This window comes from Microcaecilia unicolor, chromosome 10 (assembly GCF_901765095.1).
Source record: "Microcaecilia unicolor chromosome 10, aMicUni1.1, whole genome shotgun sequence".
NCBI lineage: Eukaryota > Metazoa > Chordata > Amphibia > Gymnophiona > Siphonopidae > Microcaecilia > Microcaecilia unicolor.
The window spans coordinates 10,859,462-10,880,849 of record NC_044040.1 but is presented as its reverse complement, the minus strand read 5'-3'; the positions used below and the strand labels follow the sequence as shown (position 1 = coordinate 10,880,849).

The 21,388-nt window shown below is 45.2% G+C and overlaps 1 protein-coding gene across 2 annotated transcripts in view; it reads right to left on the bottom strand.

Annotated features, from left to right (window-relative positions):
• Positions 1–247: 247 nt before the first annotated feature.
• The window catches only part of PRKCQ (protein kinase C theta), a 52,887-nt gene continuing 31,746 nt past the window's right edge, over positions 248–21,388 (bottom strand). For both annotated transcript variants that reach the window (XM_030216078.1, XM_030216077.1), the window contains exons 10-16: positions 20,290–20,463; positions 12,544–12,635; positions 9,048–9,110; positions 8,416–8,554; positions 7,298–7,486; positions 3,815–3,943; positions 248–1,483 (exon numbers count right to left, since the gene is read on the bottom strand). In XM_030216078.1, the coding sequence (XP_030071938.1) occupies positions 1,328–1,483; positions 3,815–3,943; positions 7,298–7,486; positions 8,416–8,554; positions 9,048–9,110; positions 12,544–12,635; positions 20,290–20,463 (942 nt within the window). In that variant the 3' untranslated portion in view covers positions 248–1,327. The remainder of the gene's footprint in view (positions 1,484–3,814; positions 3,944–7,297; positions 7,487–8,415; positions 8,555–9,047; positions 9,111–12,543; positions 12,636–20,289; positions 20,464–21,388) is intronic.

Sequence of the window (21,388 nt, the reverse complement as noted above, 5' to 3'; positions counted from 1 at the left end):
CATGTAAGAGAAGGTACCCCAGCCATGATCACTATCTCAGCAAGGCTCCCAGCCCCTTCCAACCCGATGAGCCAGGCCTCAAACCTCAGTCTCCCACATGGCAGCTCTGTGACTGTGCCATCAAGCGGCCCCGCCTCCACTGGTTCTCTCTTAATGGAAGCCCAAAGAGGGCACAAAGACAATTAAAATATGTTTTATTTAATATATACAATTGCTAGTCCAAATGACTTCTGTATTCTGTTGGCTGTACGGTTAACTAATAATTACAAAAACTATCTTCTGTGTAATGAGGACAAAACCTGAGAACTGCGTCCATTATATTGAGCAGTGGCATGCCGACTTGTTAATTAAAGGCCTTCTGAATAATGTCAACGTGCACCAGTTGTGAGAAGAGGTGTCAGACTATATCCAGAGAGAACTCTTCACACTTTTTTTAAAGATCTAAGTCCTGGGATTTTTTTTCTCTCCGGAAGTTTTCCCGGATGAAACGTGTGTCTCAAAAGTCTGCAGGAGAGAGGTAGGCGGAAAACGTTTCCTGTTGCTGCAGAACTCTCTGTATGTCTCACCGATGAAGACTGACAATGCATAAAGTGGAAACAGCCAAAGAGAAGCAAATGAAAAGCTGAAGAGAAATGTTGAAACTTGATATGGCTGTGTTTCGGCGAATTGTCTGTGTCAGGGGTCCAACAGTCATAAAACAGTGGTGACAAATACAAGCATCCACTCTCACTGCTGTCTCTTTACTCAACGATTTCAGGAAACTCTAAGGCGATGCGTTTTGCACCCAGCAGCTTATGATCTTCATTGTTACTTGACGCACACAATTGTTAGACCTCTGAAGAAGACAATGTGACAAAACAACAGCCATTTTGGGTCACTGTTTTATCAATAAACGTTTCTCGTCAGCTTTTCATGGCCACTTTTTGGTTGTCTCTGCTTCCTAGGTTGCTCATTTGATCTGCGGAGTTCCGTTCCTTTCTTTTATTCTTTGCTTACCGATGAAGACCTCCATTTCTTCCACTGCAAGGGTCTATTTTTTTAATGATCGCCTACTGCTTTGAGCAGGATTTTAACGTGAAAAATAGTACATACTATATAAAAGTATAAATTAAATACTCAGCACGGTTGGTCTAAAAAAAAATGTCATATTCAAGTCACAGCTTGTCCTTGTAGTCTGTTTCTCTCTCTGGTTATACCAGTGACGGTGGAGAGGTGGGAACAAGTTTTGGTCTACGTGTCATTAATTCGTCCCGTCCAAGAATGGGTGTTTCTTTTATTTGCAGTGGTGTGGATGGGAGTAGGGGACAGAGGTGGGCGGGAGTGTATTTCAGGATAAGATTCTCTCCATCTTGGGGTTCACAAATGAAAAGTTCTGGAACATGTGTTGGTCCATGCTGTTAATAAGCGTCCTATCGGCATACGAAAGCCGCGGCCTCTCATTCAGGAACTCCTTGTCAAAGTTGCTGCAGTCGCTTGCTGATTTCTTGAAGAAAAGTTAGAAAGAGAAAACCCAATCAGATCAAGTCTAAACCGTAATCAGGTCAAGTGAAAAAAAAACAACATTTCGAGTGAATGACAGGACAATTAATAAATACATGGTAAAGGCACAGAATGTGGTTCATTTTCAGCTCATTTTGGGATATTTTCCTGATTTTCTGACTTGTATCGGTTTATTCCATACACTCATTTTAACACAAATTTAACATTAATTTGTAGGTTAGCATGTGTAACAGAGGTCTGAAAAGTGGCTCTTTCTACTGCTCAAAAGGAGGAAGATGAGTCCTTGATCCTAGTTAGAGCTCTGTATGGTGCGGTGCAACAGAGAGAATGTCTCACCGTCAGTCAAGGGACAGGAGGCTTCCCCTTGCACATTTTGGAGGGAAGAATAAAAGGGCTGGCAAGCCAGTGCCAAGAGTCTTCTTCCCTCAAGTAGTCCAAAGAGAAGGAGGAGGAAAAGGATTGAATATTTGAGCCCAAGGCTGAGGCCCAGTGGAGCAGGGTGCCGTTTTCTACAGGTAATTGTCCAGGCTAAAACTTTGCAGAAAGCAAACAGTCTAACCCGGATACGCTTGACTAAGGAAAGAGAAGATTCTGAAGGATAGAGGAGACCACAGACAAGGTGGTATGGTCCAGGAGAGCCACGTTCAACAAGGGCCTAGTGCCACCAAGGGGACGAAGGTAAACACCATTACTTATATTGGAGAGAAGAGAGGAAAGAGCTTAAACTGTATGAAAGTCCTATCACCCAGGTGCAGAGGAGAGATGCTAATCAGATGCATCCCTGGCCTCCCAGTAAATTTTATTCAGTTTGCTGATTTTGTACTTTTGCTGCCACTGCCTGCCTCTCAGGAAGGAGGGCAGGACAGAGGCCTGAAAATATCTCCAACCAGGAGGAAGACCCCCGGGGTAAAGAGGGGCTGAGAAAACCTATAGTTTTGGTGTTCAGGGAGTGTGCTGCACTTGTTATAGTTGTGAAAGATGAGCGTAATGGTGAAGTTCTTTTTGATCGCTTACACAAGAGATCTAACGGGAATGGAGGGCAGAGAAGAGGACTTATTTAGGGGCTGTCATTTAAAAGATGAGAAAATGATATGCGACAGAGAACATGGACCATTTTTGCTCCTCTCATTCGGATAGCATTTGGTTAACTGGTTACTGAATTTTTCCTGTCTGTTGACATTAAATTAAGAGGCAACAGATAGGGGAAGGACTCGGGGTGGACATTATTTCCTTTTTATAGATGTTCCTATGTTAGAACATTGAGGACCAGAATTTGTCATGGATTTCTCAATGGTCATGAATAGAAATCAAACAAAATAAAACATGGATAAGAAAATAAGATGATACCTTTTTTATTGGACATAACTTAATACATTTCTTGATTAGCTTTTGAAGGTTGCCCTTCTTAGTCAGATCGGAAATAAGCAAATGTGGTAGCAGATAGTATATATAAGAGAAACATCAAAGCATTACTTTGACAGTCTGACAGAGTGGGAGGGTGGGGGTATGCATGGGGACATCAAAGCATCAATGGTCATGGAAGCTATGAACGTATGTGAAGAAATATAAGAACATAAGAGTAGCCATACTGAGTCAGACCAATGGTCCATCTAGCCCAGTATCCTGTTTCCAAAGAGTGGCCAAGTCAGGTCACAAGTACCTGGCAGAAACCCAAACATTCCATGTAGAACCCCCAAACAGCAGCAAGATTCCATTCAGAATCCCAAATAGTAGCAACATTCCATGTAGAACCCCAAAGAGTACCAAGATTCCATTCAGAACCCCAAATAAGAACATAATATAAGAACATAAGAGTAGCCATACTGGGTCAGACCAATGGTCCATCTAGCCCAGTATCCTGTTTCCAAACAGTGGCTAAGCCAGGTCACCAAACCCAATTAGTAACAACATTCCATGCTACCAATCCTGGGGCAATCAGTTGCTTCCCCATGTCTGTCTCAATAGCAAACCAGTGACCTTTCTGGTCGTGCGATGGCAGCTTTGCTGACCCATAAAATAGAGGCAGTCCTACTGCCAAGTTGGGGTTTCTCCCTTAACTTTCTTCAGTTGTGTTTTATCTTTCACCAGTAGAGGGGATTTACTACAACTGTTGAAAAAAAATCTTTCCATGCAATATAGAGTTTTTATTGTTTTCCTAGGCCCCTAAATGAGGCGTTCAGAGATTAGGATTCATAGAGACAATGTTTTCTGCTCTTTTATAAGTTCGTTTCTCCTATTTAAATGGAAACTTTGATGCCTCCTGAAGGAAATCACACGAAACCACTGACACAAAACCAACAGGACTGATTCTTACCACTTGGGGCTTGAAGGGCGGCTGCATCTCCCGATGTTCCAAGGCCTCCCAGTTAATCTCGCGGAAGAAGGCATGTTGTCGGATGTCCCCCTTTATACCCAGCCTCCCATCCGGCTCTCTGACGAAAAGCTGTACAAGTTTTCACATTAGAAAAAAAAGAAAAACCCTCATGACTTCTAATCCAGTCATCACACTGTCATCCTTCCGCACTACACAGAAGAACCCTCAGAACTGTCCTCTCTTTGCATGCAACCTAGATGTGGTGTTAAGATTCTGCCCAGCTCCTCATACTTTTGTTATCAGGGTAGATAGAGTGATCCATCCCATGTTTGTGGAAGCCTGAGGGTGGGAGGTGACAGAGGCAGGGATACAAGAGTAGCGGTTAACTGGCTAAATGCTATTTAACTGGCCAGAAGCCACTCCTGGCCAGTTAAATAGTGCTAAATGTCATAAGTACATAAGTATTGCCATACCGGGAAAGACCAAAGGTCCATCGAGCCCAGCATCCTGTTTCCAACAGTGGCCAATCCAGGTCACAAATACCTGGCAAGATCCTAAAAAAGTTCATTGCATTTTATGCTGCTTATCCCAGAAATAAGCAGTGGATTTTTCCCCAAGTCAACTTAATAATGGTCTATGGACTTTTCCTTTAGGAAGCCGTCCAAACCTTTTTTAAACTCCGCTAAGCTAACCGCCTTTACCACATTCTCTGGCAACGAATTCCAGAGTTTAATTACACGTTGAGTGAAGAAATATTTTCTCCGGTTCGTTTTAAATTTACTACATTGTAGCTTCATCGCATGCCCCCTAGTCCTAGTATTTTTGGAAAGCGTAAACAGACGCTTCACATCTACCCGTTCAACTCCACTCATTATTTTATAGACCTCTATCATATCTATCATATTTTTTCATCCGGATTGTGTTTACATATCACACCATATAAACTCTAGAAGGAAGGTGTCTTTGGAACAATGCAGAAATTTGGGTGGGCACTAGCTATACATTTGAGAGATTGAGATAATACTCAATTTAATGTGGCTTATGAGTAAGGTTCATTCTTGTCATGGTACACAAAACAATCTCATTCAGAGGCCTTATTCTATGATTACAGCCAGAGGCGTATCTAGCCTCCGGCGGTAGGGGGGGGGCCAGAGCTAGAGGGAGGGGGCACATTTTAGCCCCCCCCCAGCTGCCACCGACCCCCCCCGCCGCCATTACCTGACCCCCCCCACCGCCACCAACGACTCTCTCCACCCCCCTCCGCCACCAGCCCTCCCCCGCTGCCGTTTCTTACTTTTGCGCCGAGGTCCGCTTCCTCCTGCGCCTTTAAAAATATTTCTTCAGCTGGCGGGGGACCCCAACCCCCGCCAGCCAACCCGAGGTGACGTCTTTCAAGTTCTTCGTCCGCCGTGGCCGACATGCTGGAGTTGAGCAGCTGAATCCAGTTCGGAGTCTGACGGCGGACGAAGAACTTGAAAGACGTCACAGTTGGCTGGCGGGGGTTGGGGTCCCCCGCCAGCTGAAGAAATATTTTTAAAGGCGCAGGAGGAAGCGGACCTCGGCGCAAAAGTAAGAAACGGCAGCGGGGGAGGGCTGGCGGCGGGAGGGGGGGCCAGGGCGAAATCTGCGGGGGCCCAGGCCCCTGTGGCCCCACGCAGATACGCCCCTGATTACAGCAAGGGTGCTGTTAAGGTACATAGTACATTTTCAACATCTCTTTAGCAATGTGTGGTTAGCTTTATGGGGGCAAAGGGGACAGAAGCATAAAGAAGGAGAACCATTGCCCTTCTTGTCCCTTGCCTAGTGGTTAGTGCAGCGGACTCTGATCCTGGGGAACTGAGTTCAATTCCCACTGCAGCTCCTTGTGACTCTGGGCAAGTCACTTAACCCTCCATTGCCCCTGGTACAAAATAAGTACCTGAATATATGGAAACCGCTTTGAATGTAGTTGCAAAAACCTCAGAAAGGCGGTATATCAAGTCCCTTTCCCTTATGACATCACAATATCAGAAGTGAGCCAAGTATCGGGCAATCAAGCCATTGTGACATCACTGATGAGGTTGGCTCTTATTGGTGGAATGAGTGGAGGAGTAGCCTAGTGGTTAGTGCAGCAGACTTTGATCCAGGGGAACTGAGTTTGATTCCCACTGCAGCTCCTTGTGACTCTGGCCAAGTCACTTAACCCTCCATTACCCCTGGTACAAAATAAGTACCTGAAAATGTGTAAACCGCTTTGAATGTAGTTGCAAAAACCTCAGAAAGGCGGTATATCAAGTCCCATTTCCCTTTCCCTTATGACATCACAATATCAGAAGTGAGCCAAGTATTGGGCAATCAAGCCATTGTGACATCACTGATGAGGTTGGCTCTTATTGGTGGAATGAGTGGAGGAGTAGCCTAGTGGTTAATGCAGTGGACTTTGATCCTGGGGAACTGAGTTCGATTCCCACTGCAGCTCCTTGTGACTCTGGCCAAGTCACTTAACCCTCCATTACCCCTGGTACAAAATAAGTACCTGAAAATGTGTAAACCGCTTTGAATGTAGTTGCAAAAACCTCAGAAAGGCGGTATATCAAGTCCCATTTCCCTTTCCCTTATGACATCACAATATCAGAAGTGAGCCAAGTATCGGGCAATCAAGCCATTGTGACATCACTGATGAGGTTGGCTCTTATTGGTGGAATGAGTGGAGGAGTAGCCTAGTGGTTAATGCAGTGGACTTTGATCCTGGGGAACTGGCTTCGATACCCACTGCAGCTCCTTGTGACTCTGGACAAGTCACTTAACCCTCCATTGCCCCGGTACAAATTAAGTACCTGAATATATGTAAACCGCTTTGAATGTAGTTGCAAAAACCTCAGAAAGGCAGTATATCAAGTCCCATTTCCCTTATGACATCACAATATCAGAAGTGAGCCAAGTATTGGGCAATCAAGCCATTGTGACATCACTGATGAGGTTGGCTCTTATTGGTGGAATGAGTGGAGGAGTAGCCTAGTGGTTAATGCAGTGGACTTTGATCCTGGGGAACTGAGTTCGATTCCCACTGCAGCTCCTTGTGACTCTGGCCAAGTCACTTAACCCTCCATTACCCCTGGTACAAAATAAGTACCTGAAAATGTGTAAACCGCTTTGAATGTAGTTGCAAAAACCTCAGAAAGGCGGTATATCAAGTCCCATTTCCCTTTCCCTTATGACATCACAATATCAGAAGTGAGCCAAGTATCGGGCAATCAAGCCATTGTGACATCACTGATGAGGTTGGCTCTTATTGGTGGAATGAGTGGAGGAGTAGTCTAGTGGTTAATGCAGTGGACTTTGATCCTGGGGAACTGAGTTCGATTCCCACTGCAGCTCCTTGTGACTCTGGGCAAGTCACTTAACCCTCCATTGCCCCAGGCACAAATACGCACCTGTATATACTATGTAAACCGCTTTAAAGTAGTTGTAAAATCCATAGAAAGTCCCTTTCCCTTTTCTTACCTGGACTAAAATGTCCTTTGCATCCTGGTTGAGCCAGCGGGGGTAGAAAGGATCATCCATGCGGATCGACTGGAACAGCTCTTCTTCATCTTGGCCATGGAAAGGCGACTGGCCAATCAGCATTTCATAGAGTAGAACACCAAATGACCACCAGTCAACGGAAACATTGTACCTCTGTCCCAGTAAAATCTGAAGGATCCAGGGGCACAAGTGAAGTAGGCATTAGAGACGCACATTCATTTAGTATAACTTTTTAACTCAAATGACAGGCGAAAAAAATACCAAACCAAATTTTCTGTCTAGTGTGCATTGTCAATGACACTGCCCTGAAATGAAAACAATTTTAAAAATCTAAATAAATGTAAAAGTCCCATAAACAACACACAGAACTAATCAAAATGACATTTTGGCCTTCATATCCTATAGAAACATAGAAAATGACGGCAGATAAAGGCCATCTGGCCCATCCATATCATCCTCTTATCTCCTCTTCCCCAAAGAGATCCCACATGCCTGTTCTAACTAAGCATTTAGGCAATAGCCTTGACAAATTCTTTCTTAACCACTAATGTCAGATCATCAGATTCATGTACGGAAGGTAACGGATGACAGAGGGAAGTAAGATGGAGGGTTTACGGTTCCTTCGTATCTCAAGATGCTGTCTTGTAGGGTTGGACATTCATTAGTACACATCCAGTTTTTTTTAGTGTGCCTTTAAAAATGTAGGGGGAAGTTAGCAAGGTGCGGTGTAAGGCGACCTTGACAGGGGATGGGAGGGAAGGGAGGACACTGTACCATGTGTCAGCCAGTGCCAGAAGTTATGTGGATCTGGGCAATATTCAATGCCCAGTTCGCTATGTGGGAGCCGATACTGAATATTGTGTCAGCTCCTCCCAAGCTCTGCCATCTATAATGTACTTGACCTGTCCACTTGGGGACATGACTGGTGAGTACCACTGAATATTGGTGGCTGGGCGGGCACAAGCAATTTAAGCAGGTAGGAGCCCCAAATGCTTTGCTGAGGAACCAAAGAAAAGTCATGGCATGGATAAATCTGGGACAATGTTTTGTTTCTGTGGGAACAGCATGTGAATGTTGGCTGGGCACCTGATACCCACCTCTGGAGCTATGTAATCTGGCGTCCCACAGAAAGTGCAGGTCTTAGCATTGCCAAACATATTCTCTTTGCACATCCCAAAGTCTGCGATCTTGATGTGTCCTTCTTGGTCCAGCAGAACATTATCTAACTTCAGATCTCTGCATAAAAAAAAGAAGAAGAAAGAAAGAAAAAACTTACCTATCACACAGAAGCTGAGACTGTCTGCAGGTACCTGTGACTGAGAACTGGACGCAGCTCTTTGGGGACCTACTAAAAATATACTGACTTTTGTTTGACTCAGGTCACCTCTACTAAATACAAACCTTCTTGGCTTTAGGTACAACCATCAAAGGGAAGAGCGGTAGCCTCCCCTTCCAGCGGCAGCAGGACAGGCCTTCCTAAAACATCTCCTGCTGTAGCAGGACCAATGGCAGTAGGCGCTGACTTTTTAGGAAGGTCCTCCTCCTCTCCTGGTGCCGCTGTGGGCAGGGCTGGGAGGAGTTGTGGATGGGACTGGGCAGAGTTATGGGCAAGGTTGGTTGGGTCCTAAATCTCCTTCATAGGAGGTTGGTCCCCTTGGCAGCTCTGAAATTTGTTGCAAGCCTTTTCTCAAATAATAACCCAGCAAGTGAACCATCGGGTATCAGTTACCTGTAAACTACCCCCTTGGAATGGAGGAACTGAAGACCACAGACAATTTCAGCAGCATAAAACCTGAAAGAGAATTCAATAGAATTTATCTGTTTCGATTTATCTTATGCTTCTTGATTAATAGCTCAAGACAAGGGTCTGGTTTTCTCTTTTTTTTTTTTCAAATGACTTATGAATTTGTTAATAAAAACACGGAGCACCTTAACATAATAGGAAGAGATGAAAAACAAAATCCTTTACTGGAATAAAAGCGTAGGAAAATGCAAAGGCAGAAACTGGCAAAAATCATAAGCTACCCATATCTCACTCAGAACCAGCTTTATCTTAATTATGGGGTACAGACTATCACCAGAGTAATGTGGGCTATCGGTCAGGCTGACAGTGTCCAAGGTGCCTCCAATGTATAAGTAGAAACAAGAGCTCAGATTACAGAATTCTCACCATGAAAAACTGGACCACCCACGCAGATGCCCCAACCTACATGCTAAATCTCGTAGACCTGCCTCCCAGAAATGCCAAACGATTATCCCGCAAATTTCATAATCTACACTTCCCCAGCTGTAAAAGACTAAAATACAAGCCGATACATGCAACTACCTTTTCGTACATGAGCACGAAGTTGTGGAATTCTCTACCTACTGCCTTGAAAACTATCGACGAAATAACCGACTTTCGCAAATCTCTGAAGACATATCTATTCAACAAGGCCTACAAAGAGAACCCATAACCTCACTAAATCACTTCGCTAACACACCCCTGTAGAAAAGTCTTTCATCTATCCTCATCCAACCCAATTCTCTCTTTTCCCATACCCAACCTTCTAGATCACCAATAGTATCTGATATTCTGGAATGACAATGCCATAACAGGATTCTGTAAGCCACATTGAGCCTGCAAATAGGTGGGAAAATGTGGGATACAAATGCAAATAAATCAATAAATAGAAGGGGCAGGTCATACCCACCGTTCCCTCTAAGTTCAGCGACAGTCCTCCAGCTGCATTGCTGCCAGTGGAGGGCAGTACTTCAATGTTGTGTTTTCAATTACTAGGAATAAGCTGGTTCCTTGGAGTCCTGCAGAGCTTGCCTGTCCCTCACCATTGGAAAGGCGATAGTGTAACAGCACCCCCCACTGGCAGGGCTGTAGGTGGAGGACTCCCACTCAGCTTAGAGGGAACGGTGGGGTCACACCTCACAGTGACAATGAAAACATGGCCTAGACCACCATTCTTCTTACAGCAGGATATGACAGGCAAACTGTATGTGACAGTGCTCTATGGCAATTTCCAGGAGATAAATGGGGGAGGGGCTACATGTTTCCTAATTTTCTAACATTTTTGTGAATAAAAATTCACTTGGCATATAAATTACCTGGAAAGATGGATAATAAAAATATGCTGCACACTGAAGCTGAATGGGACACATACCTCCTTAACATGTGCATCCACCCCAGAGACCACCCACAGCCTCGTTCAATCAGGGAACAGGGCTACATATGTAAAGAAAAAGGTGACAGTTCTGTAGCTGAGTATTTCCATTTAGGTACTTTGAGGAACCCCTGTGGGAGTATAAGAACATAATAAGCGTTGCAATACTGGGACAGACCGAAGGTCCATCAAGCCCACTACCCTATTTCCAACAGTGGCCAATCCAGGTCACAAGTACCTGGAAAGATCCCAAAAGAGTAAAATACTTATCCTAGAAATAAGCAGTGGATTTTCCCCAAGTCCATTTTAATAATGACTTATAGACTTTTCTTTTAGGAAATTACCCAAACCTTTTTATAAACTCTGCTAAGCTAACTGCTTTTGCCACATTCTCTGGCAACAAATTAGAGTTTAGTTACACATTGAGTGAAGAAATATTTTCTACGGTTTGTTTAAAATTGACTAATTAATAGCTTCATTGCGTGCCTCCTAGTCCTTGTATTTTTGGAAAGAGAAAACGTGATTTGCCTCTGTCTGTTCCACTCCCCTCATTATTTTATAGACCTCTATCACACCTCCCCTCAGCCGTCTCTTCTCCAAGCTGAAACGTCCTGGGACTCTTTAAACTTTCCTCATTGGGAAGTCATCCCATGTCCTTTATCATTTTGGTTGCCCTTCTCTGTATCTTTTCTAATTCTGCTATATCATTTTGAGATAAGGTGACCAGAATTGCACTCACACAATATTTGAGGTGAAGCTGCACCATGGAGTAATATAAAGGCATTATAATATTCTCTGTTTTGTTCTCCATTCCTTTCCTAATAATTCCTGTATAGCCCAGCCATCTCTGGGAGAGTCCTCTGACTGAGAGAAACAGACTGAGCTTTCCTGTGGATCACGCACATATGTTCCTTGGAGTCAGCTACTCAGCATCCCTGTCACTCGGTGATTGGACTTTCCTCCTCCACTGACAGTTCAAAGAGTAGGGCACATAAGTATTGCCACACTGGGACAGACCAAAGGTCTAACAAGCCCAGCATCCTGTTTCCAACAGCGGTCAATCTAGGTCACAAATACCTGGCAAGATCCTAAAAAGGTTCAATACATTTTATGCTGCTTATCCCAGAAATAAGCAGTGGATTTTTCCCCAAGTCAATTTAATAATGATCTATGGATTTTTCCTTTAGGAAGCCGTCTAGACCTTTTTAAACCCCGCTAAGCTAACTGCCGTTACCACATTCTCTGGCAACGAATTCCAGAGTTTAATTACACATTGAGTGAAGAAAACGTTTCTCCGATTCATATTAAATTTACTACTTTGATATATGGAGGGGTATAACTGTACCTGCCAGAGTATTTAAAGCCCCCTATTGACCTGAGGAACAGAAGCTTACTGTGAGGATTGAACCAAAGTCCTGCATGTGACAGTTCATAAAAATGTCACCAAACCATGGGTCAGTGCCAGGTACAAATCAAGGTAAGGTATACACAAAAAGTAGCACATATGAGTTTATCTTGTTGGGCAGACTGGATGGACCGTGCAGGTCTTTTTCTGCCGTCATCTACTATGTTACTATGTATTGAACATCTAGAATGGAAAAAAATACAAAACAAGACAAAACAGGACCTTTAAAGCAAAAGCTCTTTGAGACAGGAAGTGCTCTGCTATAAAAGATTCTATCCGCATGGCTGGGGTGAATCATTTTTTATATCCTTGTATTGTTTCAAGTTTACACGGTTAACAATACATAAGAATAAATACTATGTGCTAAGTGGTCTTTGCTTTTCTTGTCAGGGCCACTTGAGGGTAATAAAGGCAATATTAATTGGGTACAATTAATACCAACAATCAAGTAATATATAAACCCCTGACACAGGATAAATGGATAAAAACATTCCTATCACATGGGATTATTACATTGTCTATACAGTAGATTCCATGTTGGCAAAGTTTCTGTGTCTGTTTTTTCCCCCCCTAGATTTTCATCTCTCCCTGAAATGCGTGTGCCTCCTCTGCAAGTGAAACAGAATTGGAACGGTCCCCCCCACCCCCACCCCCTGAATACTCACATTGCTCGGTCAATGTCAAATTTATGACAGTTTTGTATGTGAAACATCAGATCTCCTCCATTAAGGTATTCCATCACAAAAAAGAGGTTTTCCTGATGACAGAAGGAAAGAATTTATTTTGAGAGCAAAAGACACCTGAAGGACAAAGGCAGTGGCCTATAGCAATACTTATCTACGAAACCCACCGTGGGCTTTTTCTTATCACTCTGACACTATAGAACGTGAGAATAGTCTTATCACAAAACTCTGATATTTTTGTCATCTCTCTGACCTTCAATACTAAAATAGCCACAGTGGAAGGTTTATGTTTCTCTCTAATGCAATTTTCCTGTTCTCCTTTGACACATTTGATCTGCAAAATCTCACCCCTCCCTTCTCATCGGTCCCCTGAACTTAGCACAGACTGGTTTGAAAGGACAGACAGGGTCTTCCCACTCTTCCCCTTACTTATCCATCCCTTTTTCTGTTTTTCTTTTACAGATTCCGTCTGATATTCAGCTGACGTGGTCAAAAGAAATCCAGATATTCAGCCTGCTCCCTGGATAGTTACTTACAGTAGTTAAAGTTTAGACAACCATTTTGCTGCCCAACTTTCTCTGGACAGTTATCTGGTTAGCAGACTGAATATCGCCCCTAACCAGATTCCTGGCAGCTCTGCGCATGGACCACCATCTGGATAGTGGTCCATATAGCTGCGGCTATGCTAACTCAGGGCCACCGAGCGACAAAGTTGGACCCAGGCCAGGGCAAACAATCTTAAGGCCCCGCCACTGCCTCTGTGGTCTGCCATCTCTGTCCTTCTCCCCCTCAGGGCCGCCAAGAGGGGGGGCATGGGGGGACAAAATTCCCTGGGCCCAGGCCTCCAAGGGGGGCCCGGCGCCGCAGTCCCCGGTCTCACCCACCCTCGGCTTTGTCGACTGTCAGCCACCAGGCCAGGCCTCCCGCATTGAAATCATCACAGCTCCTCACCTGTCACCTCCGTGGCTGAACGCAGCAGCGGCAGATTGGATTGGCCTCCCTTCGGGCCCTCCTTCCCTGTGTCCTGCCCGCGTCTGATGTAACTTTTGTGAGGGCGGGACACAGGGAGGAAAGGCTCAAAGAGAGGCGAATCAGTTCTGTTGCTGTTGCGCTCAGTCACAGAGGTGACAGGTGAGGCGCTGCGATGATTTCAATGCAGGGGGCCAAGCCCGGTGGCGGACGAGGGGAGAGGGTGGGGACTGCGGTGCAGTGGCCTGGGGGGGGGGGGCGGCGGTGACAACCTCGGGGGCGGGGCCCAGGGGCGGCCTTGCCCCGGGCCCGGCCCAGTCTCTTGGTGGCCCTGCTCCCCCTTGCCTGTTTACTGGCATCTCTCTCCCTCCCCGCACACAGGCTGACATCTCATACCCTTCTTCCCCCCTCCCCCGTGGTCCGGCATTGCTGTCATCCTTCTCTCCTCCCCTTCGGCAGTCCTCCTTCATGTCTGCGGGCTGCCAGTAGCGTCGATAAGGAGAGGAAGTTGCTTTTGGCTGTCCTTGGAAGCGTTTCCTCTGCTGTGTCTCACCTACATGGACACAGGAAGTTGTGTCAGAGGAGGCGGGACATAGCAGAAGGAACGCTTTCAGGGCCATGGCAGCAGCCTGGCGGTAGTTCCCACCCCCAGCGCATCATATCCAGTGCTACAAAAATATTTTTATTTTTGTAGCGCCAGTTTGTACCCGGCGGTAATTGGGCAGTGCCGTGTGCTGCCTGGTTACTGACGGGTTAGCGCCGGAGCCTTTACCGCCACCTCAATGGGTGGTGGTAAGTGCGCCACCCCTGTAATGGCTGTGTGACAAATACCTCACTTGCCACATGGCCATTTCCTGAAAAAAACAGACCCTGCCTTTTACCCGCTGCGGTAAAAGGTGGCCTCTACGCGTGTTACAAACAAGGGCCAGCGCAGGCTCCCTTTTGCCGCAGCTTTATAAAAGGGGCCCTCGGCGCGGCTGAATATTTGAACTTAGCCCCGGGACAAGCGATTTAAACGGCCAGCAGCCTCTCCAAGCTGTTTAGATTGCTTTGAAAATCAGGCAGAAGGTCTACAGATGTGCTTCTTATCCCAAATAATCTTGAATGCCTTCATAAGGAGCCCATCAGACCCATCCTGTGTGCATTATTTATAGGCTATTACACACACATTTCGATTGGGGACGCCCATCTCTAAAGGCGCCCATCTCTGAGGACGGCGCCACGAAGGGGCAGGGCCGACCATATTTTTGAAACGAGATGGGCGTCCATCTTTTGTTTCGATAATACGGTTGGGGACGCCCAAATCTCAACATTTGGGTCAACATTAGAGATGGTTGACCTAAATGCTGAGATCACCGGCTGTACAGATGGACACCCTCGGTTTTCGCCGATAATGGAAACCGAGGGCACCCATCTCAAAAACGAACAACTCCAAGGCATTTGGTCATGGGAGAGGCCAGGATTCGTAGTGCACTGGTGCCCCTGACATGCCAGGACACCAACTGGGTACCCTTGGGGGCACTGCAGTGGACTTCACAAATTGCTCCCAGGTACATAGCTCCTTTACCTTGGGTGCTGAGCCCCCCAAATCCCCCCCAAAACCCACTCCCCACAACTATACACCACTACCATAGCCCTAAGGGGTGAAGGGGGGCACCTACATGTGGGTACAGTGGGTTTCGGGTGGGTTTTGAAGGGCTCCCATTTTCCACCACAAGTGTAACAGGTAGGGGGGGATGGGCCTGGGTCCACCTGCCTGAAGTCCACTGCACCCACTAAAACTGCTCCAGGGACCTGCATACTGCTACGATGGACTGGAGTATGACATTTGAGGGTGGCATAGAGGCTGGCAGAAAAAGTTTTTAAAGTTGTTTTTAGGGTGGGAGGGGGTTAGTGACCACTGGGGGAGTCAGGGGAGGTCATCCCCGATTCCCTCCGGAGGTCATCTGGGCAGTTCGGGCACTTTTTTGTGACTTGGACCTATAAAAAAAGGGACCAAATAAAGCGGACCAAATTCTTGCCAGGGACGCTCTTCTTTTTTCCATTATCAGCCGAGGGTGCCCATCTCTCCTCGGCCGATAAACATGCCCCAGTCCCGCCTTCACTACGCCTCCGACATGCCCCCGTGAACTTTGGTCGTACCCGCGACGGACTGCAGTTGGGGGCGCCCAAAATCGGCTTTCGATTATACTGAGTTGGGTGCCCGCGGGAGAAGGACGCCCATATCCCGATTTGTGTCGAAAGATGGGCGTCCTTCTCTTTCGAAAATAAGCTGGATGGTAACACCTGATAGTATACAAAAATGTATATAATATTCCATCCAAGATCAGGTGCACAACATCAGTCAAGTTCTATAATCCAAGTCCTAGCATCTGAATTATGTGTGATACTAACACACCCAACATCGTACATTACAAAGAGGGGCCTGCAGCGGTGTCAGCGTGTGTTTTTCACACGCGCCAAGGCTCCCTTTTACCGCAGCGGGTAAAAGGGAAATCTCTCTTTCCTACAGGAAACATCCATGTGGCAAGTAAAGCACATGCTATTTCAGGGGGGCCTTTACTGCCACCCATTGAGGTGGTGTTAAGGATTCCCGTGCTAACCCGATGGTAACTGGGCAGCACATCGCACTGCCTGATTACTGCTAGGTACACGGCATGCTAGGAGAGGGAAGTACCGCTGGGCTGCTGCGGTAGCCCGGTGGTACTTTCTGTTTAGCAAGTGGTAAGCCCTAAATTAACCATTCATTGACACATTACACCATATAGGTCTGCCAGTATATTACTGTCTTTCCAGTGACTATAATACACTGGTTCTTCTATTCAGTTTAGCTTAAATGCACTTCAGGCAGGCTTGGCAATGGCTCAAGAAGTAATAAATTAATTTAATCTTTCTCAAGTGACAGCTGCTTGCCACCAGTCTGAGCCATTTAAATTGCCAGATTGTTTTAATTACAGGGCTTGTGCTTCATTAAAAGCCTGGCATGGAGCCCTTCACCTATTCATAATGAGAGGCAGGAAGAGAAAAACTACATAGAACAACCTGAAGGGAACCAGAGAAACATCTTCTGTCATGGCAGGGCAAAGTCAAAATTCAAAATTCCCGTGAATGAAGACAAAGCTAACAGGGCTTATTTTTCTATGGTTAGATGTCTCATGTTTTGGGGGGGTTTTCTTTTGCACAGACCATAATAGGAAATGAATCTTTCATACTTTTGTGCTGAATTTAATGCTTGTGAAAAATGTTATCGTACTAGAAATTAAAGTCTTCCATTTGTCCTCAGAGCAGGTGTGATGCGGGTCAGAGGCAGTGCCAGCTTCCTTCCCTAGTGATGTGATCATTATTAGCAGGATAGCTGGGATTACAAATACACGTGGACAAGTTTCAGGAGGACATAGTAGGCCACTAACACAGCTCTTAACTAGGTAGGGCATGGGGAACTCTACGTTTAACTGCTGGGGGCTGAAATTCAATGGGAGTATAGATCTCCGTTTCGGATTTCTTGGGTACTTCTTCCAAGGGACCTGGATGGGCCACTTTTGAAGACAGAATGCTGGACTTGATGGACCATTGATCTGATCTGATATCTCTTATGTTATGGTTTTTCTAACATGCTTCTATCCTCTTCAGGGACCCTATTGAGGGGTGAGAGGTTAATCCAGCCTCTGCAGTCTTTGACCTATAATCTGACTCTGCCCACAGTGGTGCCTGTAACTGTCAAATGAGGCTGGCACTTGGGTTTGGATGCTTGGAGAACTGGAGTGAAGAGACTTAACAACCAGTAATGGGCTATAATCCGTGCTAATTGCCTTTAGTTGGTATTCTGCAAATTGTGTGCGCAGAATCCAACACGCACAACTGCAGGGGGGTGTGGACCTGGGAGGAGCATGGACAGATCAGGGGTGTGTCTAGCACTTACTAACCACATCCGTTTCCGCATACAGTTCAAACTCCTCTTATTGACTTACAAGTGCATTCACTCTGCAGCTCCTCAGTACCTCTCCACTCTTATCTCTCCCTACATTCCTCCCCGGGAACTCCGTTCACTGGGTAAATCTCTCTTATCTGCACCCGTCCACTGCTAACTCCAGACTCCGTTCCTTTTATCTTGCTGCACCATATGCCTGGAATAGACTTCCTGAGCCGGTACGACAAGCTCCATCTCTGGCCGTCTTCAAATCTAGGCTAAATGCCCACCATTTTGAGGCTGCTTTTGACTCTTTAATTCCTATTCACTTGTTCAATGCCCATGTCTGTTTTATCATTATCACCTTAGTAATTCTCTTATCCCTTATTTGTCCTGCTTGTCTGTGTAGATTAGATTGTAAACTGTGTCGAGTAGCGCTATAGAAATGATAAATAGTAGCAGTAGTAGTCTTTGGGATTCCGCACGGAATCTTGCTACTCTTTGGAGTTCCAGAATCTTTACTTTGAAGTTCCAGAATCTTGCTACTCTTTGGGATTCCGGAATGTTGCTACTCTTTGTCCTTATCCCTTATTTGTCCTGTTTGTCTGTCTTGATTAGCTTGTAAGCTCTGTCGAGCAGGGAGTGCCTCTTACATGTTTAGTGTACAGCGCTGCCTACATCTAGTAGCACTATAGAAATGATAAGTACTAGTAGTAGTAGTCTTTGGGATTCCAGAATCTTGCTACTCTGGGATTCCAGAATCTTGCTAGGGATTCTGCATGGAATCTTGCTATTCTTTGGGATTCTGGAATTTTGCTACTCTTTGTCCTTATCCCTTATTTGTCCTGCTTGTCTGTCCTAATTAGATTGTAAGCTCTGTCGAGCAGGGACTGTCTCTTCATGTTCAAATGTACAGCACTGCCTACATCTAGTAGCACTATAGAAATGATAAGTACTAGTAGTAGTAGTCTTTGGGATTCCAGAATCTTGCTACTCTTTGGGAATCTACACAGAATCTTTCTACTCTTTGGGATTCCGTAATCTTGCTACCCTCGTGGACCACTGAGAAGAGTTAGTTTGGGTGCAAAATGTTCCAGATGATCCCTGAAGAAGCAGTAAGCCACGATAAACTGTGAAATGCTGGCCATCGTTGGAGCTACGGCAAGACTCGAATACTAGAAGCAACAGTTGGCGCCGTTTCAATTTAAGCTCGCTTTTAATTCTATTAATTTTAATGTACATTGCTTCGATTTGACTTCCAATAAAGACAGTATATTAAATCAAGTAAACAATAAATTTTGGCTTTATTGTTAGATGTTTTGGGAAGGATTTTTTATGCCGATGATTATATTTTAGTCATGGGTGTAAGATCTATTGAGCAAGTTGAATGTTTCAGAGGCTTTTTCCTTCCCATTTTTAACAGTTAGAAATTTGACTCTCTGAGAATTCCACATACTACTACTACTACTACTACTATTTAGCATTTCTATAGCGCTACAAGGCGTACGCAGCGCTGCACAAACATAGAAGAAAGACAGTCCCTGCTCAAAGAGCTTACAATCTAATAGACAAAAAATAAAGTAAGCAAATCAAATCAATTAATGTGTACAGGAAGGAGGAGAGGAGGGTAGGTGGAAGCGAGTGGTTACAAGTGGTTACGAGTCAAAAGCAATGTTAAAGAGGTGGGCTTTCAGTCTAGATTTAAAGGTGGCCAAGGATGGGGCAAGACGAAAGACAGTCCCTGCTCAAAGAGCTTACAATCTAATAGACAAAAAATAAATAAAGTAAGCAAATCAAATCAATTAATGTGTACAGGAAGGAGGAGAGGAGGGTAGGTGGAGGCGAGTGGTTACAAGTGGTTACGAGTCAAAAGCAATGTTAAAGAGGTGGGCTTTCAGTCTAGATTTAAAGGTGGCCAAGGATGGGGCAAGACGTAGGGGCTCAGGAAGTTTATTCCAGGTGTAGGGTGCAGCGAGACAGAAGGCGCGAAGTCTGGAGTTGGCAGTAGTGGAGAAGGGAACAGATAAGAAGGATACAGTTTTAGAGTGAATTTATTTATTTATTAAATTTGATCCCACATTTTCCCACCTGTTTGTAGGCTCAATGTGGCTTACATAGTTCCGGAGAGGAGGTTACAGACTCCGGTGTGAACAGTACAGGTTGGCTTGCACAAGTACAATTAAATTAGAATTGGGGTGATTTGTCCCATGCAGAATGCAAGGGTGGGAAGTGCGGCAAGGGATAGGGTAATTGTCTCTTTCCTAGTTTGATTATTGTGCGTCATATTCGATGTTTATGAACATTTCTTCTACATATCAAGCCTGTTTTATACACGGAAAGTGGTTTTTATAACAAAAACTGTGCCCGCATACATGTGTAATCAAGCGCATGCCTACTTTTATATGAGCTGCATGTAAGGTATTCCTGAGTGTATAATTCAGAAATTATAAGTGTGTGTGGTGGTGGTGGTGGAGGAACCATTATGTTCACGCATAGTGTATAAAATATATACCAAACAACCTTTCCTAAATTTTGTCCAGTATCCATGACGAAATGTAAGCCACATCGAGCCTGCAAAGAGGTGGGATAATGTGGGATACAAATGCCATAAAATAAATAAATAAATAAATGTTGACATTCCCTGTGTCATTTCAAATGAGTGGACATCCCTTGAGTACAGAGGTCCAGTGTCGACTGGCACCGTGACAGTTTATACCATGCTTCAATGATATCAACAAAAATGAACAAACAGAAAAACAAGGAGTATGCAAACAAACTAATCCAATATCTGAAGTGTTACTACTCCAAATATGTAATTTTATTAATAACGACAATAATTCTGTAATCTTTACCTTGGACTGGAAGGTGCAGTAGAGGTGCGTTAGGAAAGGATGCTCCCAGGCCAGCGACAGGACTCTCTTCTCGACCATAGTACATTCAACGTCATCATCCATCAGAACCACGTCTTTCTTCAGGGCTTTCACTGCGAAGAACTGATTTGTCTTCTTCAGCTCTGCAAGAAACACCTAGAAGAAAGGGATTAACCCTTTTAAGGGGAGTTCTAATTACTGCAAGCAAGTGAAAGTTATCGGACAATGCAACGTACAGTGCGAAAGATGCAACCTTTACCCTCAGATTCTGTATAGATCATCCCAAATTAGGCACTCCGATTTGGGCGTGGATTGCAGATCCATGTGCAAAGCAATTAGGTAAATTGGCGCTATCCATAATTGTTGTTAACAAGTACTTAATTGGCAGTAATTAGGACTTATACATGGATCTGCAGTCTATAACATGCACACCAAAATTTCAAAGCGAGTATGGCCATGGGAGGACAGCAGCAAAGAGAAGGGACACAAAAGCTTGGTGTTTGGCGGGGTTACACTTTGCCAGTGACCCAGTAGTGCATCAGAGTTTTGATTTTCTTGCTTTTGAAGCATTATTCTTCCGTTCCCCTAATGCATTATTAGCAGAGTCTTGAGGAAGGCTTTATGCCAAGACACGACCCGTGTAGGGTTGAGTGTATCCGCATTTGGTGGGTGTAAATGCTCATGCCCAAAGTTAGGTATGAAATACACACTAAAGGGCCATTTTACTAAGCTGCGGTAAAAGTAGCCTGCACTAGCGTGGGCACGTGAAAGGTGTGCGCTGGGCCATATTTTTATCACGGCAGGTAAAAAGGCTTTTTTAAAACGGGGCAGTAAATGGCCATGCGCTACTATTAAAAGTAGCATATGGCTACTTACTGCCTGAGCCCTTACCACCACCTATTTACTTGGCGGCAGGGGCATAGCCAGACTTTGGTGGGAGGGGGGTCCAGCGCCTGAGATGAGGGAGCATATTTTAGCCCCCCCCGGCGCCCCCGACACCCCTGTCATTGCCGACCCCCCGCCAGCACCACCACCACCACCACCAACTTTGACCCCCCCTGCCAACCCCCCTCCCGCTGCC